Below are 11,180 nucleotides of genomic sequence, written 5' to 3'. Positions count from 1 at the left end.
GTATAAAATTATCTACTTTTATTTTACTAATTAAATACTAACCAAATTTTAATAAAATTATTAATCTTAGACTTTCTCTTAAACTAACGAAATAATAAATAACACACAGCGAGATTATGCATTGAGTCTCCTCACACACAAAATTTTCATATCTAGCCAAGTCCCATTCACATGCATGTCCATGTGTATGTGACGATGTATTCTATTGATCTAAAGATAATGCCCTTACTTTACCACTTTTATTAAGACAAGGACCATAATTATATTTTAGGAGAGACGTAACTAATCTTATTTGATAAGTACAGAGATTCAAGCAATTAACTTACCGTGCGTATCTTAACAGGTGAGTTCTGTGATGAATTTGTATTTGGTGGCTAAGAATAACTAAGGTTGACTTTTGATTGACCATCTAATAAGTTTTAGATATCTGGGTTGTTGGATTAAGTTGGTGAAGACTTATTCCAAATAAATTATCCGTTAAGTGCAGTAACTATTTTTTGTTTATTGTTGGAACTTTTTGAAAATTTCAAAGTCATTATGGATATAAAATGGACCGTAGTAATTAGATACTAAAAATTTATAGAATTTTTGTATACAACTAAAAAAGATGGATCGTTTGTCCCGTTACTATAAAATTTTTGTATACTACGAAAAGACTCGAATAATATTATTAGTATTATTATCATCAAAGAATGGATAATATATTTTAATTTAATAAATTCCATTGTTCTGTCGTGTTATTTACCTAAAAATTTAATATAAATTTATTTGTATGAAATAGCTCTTTTTTGTATAATTTTTTTTTACTATTTTTTGTTATCGAATGACATGAATTTAATTTAAATAATTCATATTAATTTCGTATCCTCCTGATAATTTTGAAAAAATAAAATCATTTACGTTGTAGATAATTTAAATAATGTCAGAAATTTTCAACAAAAGAATTAAAATTGCAAAGTATAATTATGTATTATTTTTTTTGTATATTTTGAAAATTAAAAAACCAAAAGAACAATTAAAATTATGAACAAAATAAAAAGAATAAAATTTTTATGTTTTTCGAGAAGATAAAATAGTTGAAATAGATGAAGGAATAAGATTTATTAGTTTAATGAATAATTTTTTTTTTTATTTTGAATTTGGGATAAAGTACATAAAAGCATATCCAACCCCAAGAATTTTACCCTTTCCAGCAGACCCATACCTCCGATTTGGTTCCCATCCATCCCAATGCAGACTCTCTTTCTTCCTTAGCAACATATGAGAGCTTAATGAAAGTTGAAGAAGATAATGTCCTTTGTGGACTCGCTACAGGCTGCGGTAGAAGTTTCTTTCAGCCACGTCTCGTTTTTACCTATGTGCTATCATTGTGTAAATCGAATCAATGATCGACCGGATCAGATTATTGGGTGACTGATTAAACCAATAAGTCACTGGTTGAATCAATTGATCCGGTCTTACGAGAATGAAAAATATGAAATAGTTAAAAATTTTAAAATTAAAATTTAAAATATATATTTATTCACTAATATGTTAAGAATAATCAAACTATTCTAAAACAATATGGATAATGAATAGTAAATATTATATTATTTGTACTATATGATAAGTATTTTTATTTTGTTTTTATATGTAATAACTATTATTTTGAAATTTTAATAATTTATTAATTAATTTATCTATTATAGTATTATATAGTAGAAGTGATTATTAAAAATTGTAACAGCCTAGATCACCTGTTAGCACGATATTGTTCGCTTTGGCACTCAAGGTCTCACGGTTTTGCCTTTGACGATAGGGACGATAGTCGAAACCCTCCACACTCACTCGTCAAAACGCGTCATGCTAGAAAGAGGTATCCACACCCTTATAAGGCATGCTTCGTTCTCCTCTCTAACCAATATTGGACTTTACAAAAATATATAATTAATAGTTATTATATAATTATGAAAAAAATTATAAGTGAGTTTATAATTATTGTTAAATAAAATTATAATTAAATAAAAAATGTGTGAATTTATAGATAAAATTAAAATAAGTTAAATAGAAGTAAATTTTTTAATAAAAGATATCTATAAATGTATTATGATTTGCATATATATAAGACAAGCATGACAGTTCGGTGGTTATTCATGCATTATGTCTCCTTCTTTGAGGAGAGGTGTTTAAATATGAAGCACCATTCGGTACAAATCAATTCTTTTCTACTACTAATATTCTTTTTAATCATATTCTCTCATTACATCGTATATTATTGATTTCTGTTATTATTATTCTTTGCACAGATATGAATTTTAGAAAATATAAAAATCAGGAGTAGCTAAAATTATAGGATATGTAAAGACTTAACTATTATTTGATGGCCAGTATTTTGGACAGAAGATGATAAAAAAATAAATTTATAAAATTTAATCATCTTTTGATATTATATTAGTAGATACATAAATCGTCTCTTAGGTAGCTAAAAAGATTTACGTATATAAATATGGGAGCTTATAACTTTCATAGGACGGAACGGGTATAACAGTTATCTTTATGCTGTAGCTGTTAATGTGTCACGATTGACTCTATTATTGCTCTATGTTGAGATGAAATCTTTTGTTGAAGAAAATAACGAATTCTGTTCTCTTCTATTCTTTTTTTTGTCTCTCTCATTTGTTTACCTACCATATATGTCTTATATTTAGTTATAAATGAATACTTATAAATTTGACAATAAATTTTTGATAAAGTTAAACATGATATTGCGTAATTGCAATTATGAAAAATTTAATTTGTAATTTTAGCGCATTTAAAAGACAAAAATACTGACAAAGATATTTTTATCTTTTTATTAATTAATGTTCAAACAGATATTTAAATGGTTAAAATTAACATTTAAATGGAATAATTTAATCTATTTACAAACCAATATAATTTTTTAACGTTGATAATTCCTGATGCACTTTGAAATAGATAACCATTAGTTGATAATTGCCGTGCAAGTTATTAGAAAGAAGGACAATTAAATGGTAACGTTTTTGAAAAAACTTTAGATAAATGAATTTTTTTAGACCTCCAACATAAGATATGTGTTTAAATGTAAACAGAGCGATTATGTTTTGCTTTGTGACCAAAAAATATTTTCAGAAATTGAAATAAAATTTAAAATCAAATGTTAACCTCCAAAAAGAAAAAATAAAACCAAATTTTCAACAAACAAGTCAGATTATGATAAAAGTAGTTTCTAATTTAAATACCAAAAAAAAAGTTAAAACGGGAAGAGTACACTGATAGAGAGTGATGCTAGATATCCTAGGTAAAGAAAGGCCAGCTTCTAAGTTGGCATCAAAGCAAAATAAAAGGCATTGTTCCAAATGTCGTACGGTTCTCCTATTAACGAACATGACTTGATAGGTTGGGAGAATGATGTGGTTGTAGCCAATGGAGACATAGGGACCGTCTAATCCGAGGCAGACTCTGAGCTTGAGGACACGTAGTCAGGGTGATTCAGGTGTCGATAATTCCTGAATGATGAGGCCATGTTGCGATAACATGCACGGAGTCGTTCAAGGGTTGCGGGTCTCGTAGTGGACGACTTTCTCCTCCTCTGACAAGTCCTGGTTGAAGTCATCAACGACCATGGCATGTAACTCCAGCAATTTTCTCAGCAAGGCCGCTGCAGCATCTTCCCGAGCAAGATGTTCATCGTGCAAATATCTCCCGGTGGCACTGCAAGAAGAATACTCCGAGGCATTGGGAACGGCAACCAGAAATCTGTGAACAGTGCCCCTGGTGGCGGATTTGAACGTCTGCATGTGGTAGACAGGCGGAGGTTCATGTAGACTAGTACACACTTGATGGAGTGAGGTTTGGCGGCTCTTGTAAAGAGCCACATGACTCCAATCACGATTTGGAATGAATTCGATCCCTGCAAAGAAAGATGGGGTCAGACACGTACTGCAGGTGCGAAATGGGGCTGTTGTTGTAGGTGGATGATGACAGAGACGTATCGTTTTCGTGCCGGTCCGCTAGGGTCAACTGGCAAAGGACGTCATTCATATTAAACAACATCAAATTTAATAACAAAATCAACACACAAGAACAATAAAATCAAGACATAACAAATCAAATTTAAACTTGAAATTTGTTTAGTTACTTTAAATTAGTTTTGAAAACCGTTTTGAATCATAGTTTTTTATTAATTGTGATTGTATGGTTAGTATTGTTAGTGTTTTCCAACTTGTTCCTTCGAATCTGTTGTGATGATATTAATGTCTCCTGATTATAATAGCATTGTATACAAAATTTTTTTTCTTGTTATACTATTATTGTTATTGTATGTTTATTTTTTAATTTAGTTGAAATAAACCTGTGAGATTAATAAATCGTGAGATAAATTATTTTGTGTATCTCTATATGGAAGAAAAATGAATGACTTGAGACGTTGAAGAAAAAAATTTTCATGAACCTACTTTTAAAACATAAAGTAAAAGTGTTGGCTAAACTTTTTTAGTTGCAGAAAACTTTTTATGGGTTCTAAATATTTGACAGCGGTAAGAACATTAAACTAACCACATAATATTGTTTTGTCCCTACCTTTGTCTGTCATTTCTTTTCAGAAAACTTTAATTTATGTGATAAAAAATTGCGACAATTACTTCTATAGTTTGGAATGAGATGTATGGGAAGGACTGAACAACACCTTTTATCCGGAATAAGAGAATTGTCCAATCACAAATGGCATTACATCTTCTCTTTTGTGGCCCGAATGAAAGCAGTCTTTTACCCGGGTTGAATAATGTCCGCGCTAAATGACTGCGGACTTTCGGTCATCGATTTTTAAAATGGTTAATTTATTTGTCACATATCCCACAGTAACTCACGCAAGCTTCATACTCCATTTTTCACAACTTTCTTCGTGCTACCATGGTGGGAGACTCCCATTGAATAAAGAAGCACCGGCGTCCCAAATATTTGATTCTCCAATTCTCTGCAACGAGTATAATTTTCTTGGGTTAGGAAAGTTGTCGTCAGAGAATATATTCTTGGCTACCATTAGTAGCTGACCATTAACAGATATTCTCGAGTCTCTGACCAGTCTATCTATCATTGATACGGTTGCACACAGGCGATGGCCATGTGTCCTTTGCATGAGCCTGAAAAACTTATTCCATTACATGATTAAGCATGCGTCTACTGACACTATTAGACTTTTTATATCATTTATGCTTCAGCGAGACTAGTATCGGTGAGGATTCATTAGGGATATATGTCATAGGTTATTGTATCCCTTAGAGTCAAGTGGGATACATATCCTGAGAGTATTATATCATGTAGTATATATCAGACAAATTTTTTCATACAAACCACAAAAGCCAAATTTTCATCCTATGAATCCTACACAGGTTCCTAACTAATTTAATCTTGTGTTTTCCCATATGTACGATGAAACCATTATAATACTGAAGAATTTATTATAATTAGTATTCATTCACTTGGGTTTATATATTCCTCTTAAACAGTCGGTTAATTTTTTTCTATTTCAAAGTTAGATGAGATCCAAAAATATTAAGTACTGAGTGTAAATATAGTACAAAAAATTTTAAAATGGCTTTGTGAAATTCAAAATATGTTAATTAAGTAGGTTTTAACCCTGACAATTAATAAGTAGGTTTTTACCTTAACTAAATAATCTTTTAATTTTTTTCTTTAAAAAAAAACTAAATATTCTTTTCTGTTAGACTACGATAAAGAAATATAAAGTAATGTGAATTGGATATGTTAATATGTTAAATTATAATATATTGTAGTCCGGCCCAAATTGAATTGTTGTTGTAGTTTAATTTTTTTAATAGGGTTGCAGATAAACTTTTTGTTGGCCTAACTCCTCAGGCCTTGTCCGGTATTTTTATTTTAGGAAAGAACATAAACAAAACTACAAAAACATAGTAATGAAAAAAGGTAGCTCAGCCTAAAAAAAATAATAAAGATGGGCCGTAACACCTTCATTCGGCTTCCAAAAGAAGTAGAATATGTGCAACCCAAATAGGCAATAAAAACCAAGCCTATTCCCATCTTCTAATTTCACCTAGGGTTCATTACCAACAAATGTTGGCATTACCAGGCCAGTTAAGATGAATTTGATGCCACAACTCCTCTAGCCCCGAACACACACTATCTTCCATCCTAGTAATAGCAGCTAAAGCCGTCGACCTTGAATGATGACGACTGAGGTGGTATGCAGGTTACGTGCACAATGGAGAACGAAATCGAGATACTTGATGGGCCTGTCGTCGTTTCCTCTTCCTCCGACGAGGTTCAGGAACGGGCAGCAACGGCTTTTGTGTATAACACCAGACGCCAAAAAACTTGCTTTAGCAAGACCCCAATCCTGGGGGTTTCGCAGAAGTAATTCTTGTCTCTTTATGTCGTCTACTTGCCTATTTCCATGTGTGTCGCATATGTTGCAATGTGGTTACGTAATAATTTATTTATCTTTGCTGCGGGATTAGAATAGTGGTTTGTCCTTTTGTAGGAAGAAACACAGCAACCGTCCTCGGTATGGAGGTATCTGCTTAAATATGGCTTCACAGTTTGAGCAGATCCAGCAATAGATAGAGGATTTAAAAGCTATAGTTGTGAAGCAGGGACAATTCAACTAGGATGTCCTCGCAACGCTGCACTAGGCCATAGGTGGGCAGGACGGATCGCCGATTGTGGGTAGCAATTCTCCGCACCCAATCCGGTTCAAGAACAGGATTAATACTACAACCGAACACGCTGCTACGAGGGATCAGCCAAGGTTTAGAACATACAAACGGCATAACTCCAAGACCGAAAGCAACACGAAGTCTGGTCTTAGGGGGAGGCGAAATCTGTTCCCGGCTTCGATGGTTTCAACTGGATGCGACGAACCCCACTGCTCGTGTGTCACCAATACGATCGTGAAGATTGCTCGGGCTCGAGTCCTTCAACAGAAATTCATGCAATTGAGGCACCTAGATAGCAATTTTATGGCAGAGAATATTGGTAGCAAAATTCCCAAGGTTCGTTCGTTAAATATGGATGAGCTATTGGTATTGGTTATATTTACTGTGAACCATTGCTGCATGAGATTTGATTTTACTTATTGATGTCAATGTCCAGGGTATGCTGGTCTCATTTCAACCTACTCTGGACATGGAGATAAATGGATTGCACCTAGCTAACGCATCCTACATCTTTAATACTGCGTTGGACCCAGAGTGAGTATTGGTTGAAACGAAATTATTACTTGTCACTGTATGATTGACACAGCAGCATAAGTTATTTTCTTGACTCTCCGCTTAATCGCTAGGACTATGGTGTGGTTTTGATTGAGTTTCGGTATGCCAAAATAAAAAGAAAAAATGATAATTTTCGTTTGCTATAAGAAAGAGATGTAACCAAACGAGACTTTTTCTGTGGTAAAGAGAATAAATAAAGAAATTCAATTCTTAAAGGTAAGAGAATACAAGATAAAGTTAGCCTATCCACAGCTGCATGTTTCATTTATTTAGTTATTGAGTACACATACAAAATAAAATTAATTTTTGAATAATAAATATATGAAAAAATTCTTCTACTACATATAAGACAGGAATGGAAAAAACTAACTGATCACAACAACGAAGTATAAGTGTTTATTACAAATACCTGATGTATCAACAGAAGCCATTACTTAGTTACTAATTAAACTATGGAATATAAATAATGATTTATATTTTGCCGTATGACTTTTTTCTCATTTCCCGAACCTGATTTATTTTTCCACAATATAATAGATTAATAGTACCTTATTATTATTTTTTTAGGATCTGTTCACTGTTGTTGGCATGTTCCTATATCCTTTTGTATTTCCTTATAATTGTTATTTTCCTTACTTAGTCGTTTGTTACCATTATCTTTTTTCTGGTTTTCTTCTCTTATTTAATCATGTTCGTAAACCCTTACTAACTCTATAACCAAATTTTGACACTAATAATTGATATTTTAAGAGTCACCTGACTCTTATAAATATTGTAAGTATGGGCAGCTATTTAAAGGCCTTTCCACTTTGTTCAAGGAGATACTTGTTCCAAATTTGCACTTTCGCCATGACGCGCAAGGTCCTAAAGACTTTAGAACCGGGGAGGCAAGTAGTTGACTATGTATGTCACACATCTCTAACTATCTAAATTGAATGCCAATTATCTTTTGAAGACCCAATGCTTTCATTCTAATGTCCGTGTTTTGTTATACATACATAGGTGCTGATTCTGTTGGCAAGGATGCTTGCCTTAGACTCCATAAGGCTGCAATGATACCTGCCAACCACCTTTACGGTTAGTTTTTGAACCCTTATTTTGGTTTTTCTCGGAACTATTCGCTGTTCTTATAGCCAAAACACTTGAATCCCGGTAAGCAATGACGTTTTTAACTCCGTAACAGTAGCGGTGTTGTCACATTTTCACTCCACAGATCAAAACACCAGCAGCAGATAGGAAGAGAGACGACGACCACTGCAGGAGGCAAAGTGCCTGCACCGATTGCCAGGATTCAGGGTTTCCAGCTTGGAGAGAGATAGACACCGGAAGAGACAGAGAAGAGGCGATAATGGAGCAAAACCTGCGATTTCCGCTCTTCTCTACAAGTCGCCAATGAAAATGCCGATTCTGATGTTGCTGCCGGGTGAGGCCTCCTCCACCAACGACGCTAACGTGCTCCGAAACCTTCCTCACTGAAGCGGGCATCGAAGATGGCCTTCACCTCCACCTCCGACAACTGAGCTCCGAATTCAAGATAGAACTCTAATTTCCCTAAAGGATTTGAATGTTTGTTCAAACAGCTTATACATTTGGGAATTTTTAAATTTTACCTTTTAATTTCTGTTTTTATTATTCCCATGATTCACTGATTTAGTTAATTATTATGTTTAGCGTCGTAACCATTTACCGTGACTCAATTAGCGGCTTCATTGTGTATCACCACAGTCAACGAATATGGTCTTCTACCCCCCCTCCAGGACAGATGTCATCTATAGATTGGCTCTTTTTCCTTAACCACCTTAGCCACCGATTCTCTATATTCACCACAGACGTCACCATCTTAACATTATCCATAGATCTACAATTTTCAAATCCATCCACTTGCTTTGCTTACTTAATTAATTGATTTCATTTTCTTCTTACTAAGTGAACTTACTAGAGAGTCTATGTATATATAGTAATGACTAGCGAACAAAATATGCATAATGAACAAGAAAAATGGGCATAAAAAAGATAGCAATAGCGAGTTTCACAACCATTGTTGTGTTGTTATTCCAGCAAAGTTGGTTAGCATGGGGACAAGTTAAGGGAGGTTACTGGTACTATGACAGTGGGGTGGATGCTTCATCTATTGACTCATCCCTCTACACTCACCTCTACTGTGCTTTCGCCGCCCTTGATGCCAACACCTTCCAAGCCACCTTACCCTCCAATGTCTTCTCTACCTTCACTCAGACCGTCAAGCGCCGGAACCCTAACGTCAACACCTTTCTCTCCGTTGGCGGAGGCTTCGGCCGCAACTTGTCCCTTCGCTTCTCCGCCATGGCCAGCCAAAGCAGCACCCGCAAGGCCTTTATAGACTCCACCATCCAGCTAGCCAGATCCAACGGCTTCGGAGGCGTGGATCTCGACTGGGAGTACCCTTCCTCCGACGCCGACAGGAACAACTTAGCTCTCCTCCTCCAAGAATGGCAAGCAGCTAATCAAGAAGATTCTAGAAACACCGGGAGAGCTTCGTTGCTTTTGACAGCTGCCGTTGCTGGATCTAACCAGATATCTTCGTTGCAGTATTACCCTATCGCCGCCATTAACGACTACACGGACTGGTTGAACCTTATGGTGTACGATCTGTTCATTCCGGAACAGTATCGTTCTTCGACACAGCCACCTGCACCGTTGTACAACCCTGGAGGAGTGTTCAGTGCAGATGAAGGGGTTTCGTCGTGGATTGGACTCGGAATTGCCGCTAATAGGTTGACTTTTGGGTTGCCGTTTTATGGATATGCATGGAATTTGGTGAACCCTAATAATAATGGATTGTTTGCTCCTGCTGCTGGTCCTGCTCAAAGTTCCACCGGGAGCATGACGTATAGGCAGATTAGAGATTTCATAAACAATCAAAGGCCACAACAAGTGTATCACTCAGCTTATGTGACTAATTATTGTTATTCTGGGAATACCTGGATTGGTTATGATGATACTCAGAGTGTCTCTGCTAAGATCAGATACGCCAAGGGCAGAGGAATGGTTGGATATTTTTCATGGCAGGTTAGTGGGGATGACACCTCTTCCACCCTTGCTACAACCGGTTAGTGTTTTCTCTTTTCTCAATCAATACATACTAATATAAATATCCAAACATTCGTTAATTTAAGATAAATTTTGATTGTTTTTGGCTATTTTTTCTTTATTATCAAATATTAAATATATATGGTTTAATTAATATACGTTTTAATTTGAATATATATGCAGCTTATAATACTTGGGATAGCAGCTTACGCGGAGAGCAACAGGGTTCAGCTCAGAGGTTGACAGAAGCTAAATAATTAGTTTGATGAAGCCAATGAAAGAATAATAATGAGTTTGAAAAAGTTTAGGAATTAGTATAAAGCTTTTCAAAGAGGTGCTTGTGTTTTTTAAAAGCTCAAGCTCCTCATTTTGTGTTTGGTAAATAAAAAAGATCATGTGCTTGTGCTTGCAGCTTTTAAAAGATTGGGGTACTTTTGAAAGCACCTAAGATAGAGCTTTTCAAAGTTGGCTTGTACTTTTCAAAATTTAAAAGTCTAATATAACCTTATATGTTAACTAATTTTCAAATTTAATGCTTGTATTTATATGTATTATAGTATTTTTAAATTTTAAAAGCTATTTTACCAAATGCAATTGTTGTTGCTTGTGATTATTAAAAGTAATTTTTAATTTGATTTACCAAACATAAATGTTACAACTTTTAAAAAGCTATCTTTTAAAAGTTAACTTTTATAAGCTACTTTTAAAAAGTAAAAGCTTTACCAAACTAAGCCTAAGTATTTGTGTTTCATGTCTTATGGTCTTGTGGGTGTTTTTCTTTTACATAATCGTAAGCAAGCCTTTTATTATTATTGGAGGCACATTTTATTCCTTTGACTTAATATTTATTAGAGAAATATTTAC

General features: G+C 34.4%; 2 protein-coding genes across 5 annotated transcripts; both read left to right on the top strand.

Annotated features, from left to right (window-relative positions):
• LOC107640995 lies at positions 6,023-9,179 on the top strand. 3 transcript variants are annotated; one of them, XM_021106166.1, is made up of 6 exons: positions 6,023-6,390; positions 6,518-7,028; positions 7,129-7,226; positions 8,066-8,150; positions 8,250-8,324; positions 8,431-9,179. In XM_021106166.1, the coding sequence occupies exons 2-5, from the start codon at positions 6,873-6,875 to the stop codon at positions 8,301-8,303; spliced, it is 393 nt and encodes a 130-aa protein (XP_020961825.1). In that variant the 5' UTR covers positions 6,023-6,390; positions 6,518-6,872; the 3' UTR covers positions 8,304-8,324; positions 8,431-9,179. The 3 variants fall into 3 exon arrangements, with proteins under 3 accessions (XP_020961825.1, XP_020961833.1, XP_016200004.1); XM_021106174.1 differs by having other exon boundaries at positions 6,032-6,390; positions 8,069-8,150; positions 8,461-9,179; XM_016344518.2 differs by having other exon boundaries at positions 6,033-6,390; positions 8,461-9,179.
• LOC107640985 (chitinase-3-like protein 1) lies at positions 9,155-10,636 on the top strand. Of its 2 annotated transcripts, none has more exons than XM_016344498.2 (2): positions 9,155-10,295; positions 10,500-10,636. In XM_016344498.2, the coding sequence occupies exons 1-2, from the start codon at positions 9,246-9,248 to the stop codon at positions 10,557-10,559; spliced, it is 1,110 nt and encodes a 369-aa protein (XP_016199984.1). In that variant the 5' UTR covers positions 9,155-9,245; the 3' UTR covers positions 10,560-10,636. The 2 variants fall into 2 exon arrangements, with proteins under 2 accessions (XP_016199984.1, XP_016199981.1); XM_016344495.2 differs by having other exon boundaries at positions 9,166-10,335; positions 10,500-10,611.

The sequence above is a fragment of the Arachis ipaensis genome, chromosome B01 (genome assembly GCF_000816755.2).
Source record: "Arachis ipaensis cultivar K30076 chromosome B01, Araip1.1, whole genome shotgun sequence".
Classification (NCBI taxonomy): domain Eukaryota; kingdom Viridiplantae; phylum Streptophyta; class Magnoliopsida; order Fabales; family Fabaceae; genus Arachis; species Arachis ipaensis.
The sequence above is the reverse complement of the archived record's forward strand: the minus strand, read 5'-3'. Positions and strand labels throughout refer to the sequence as shown.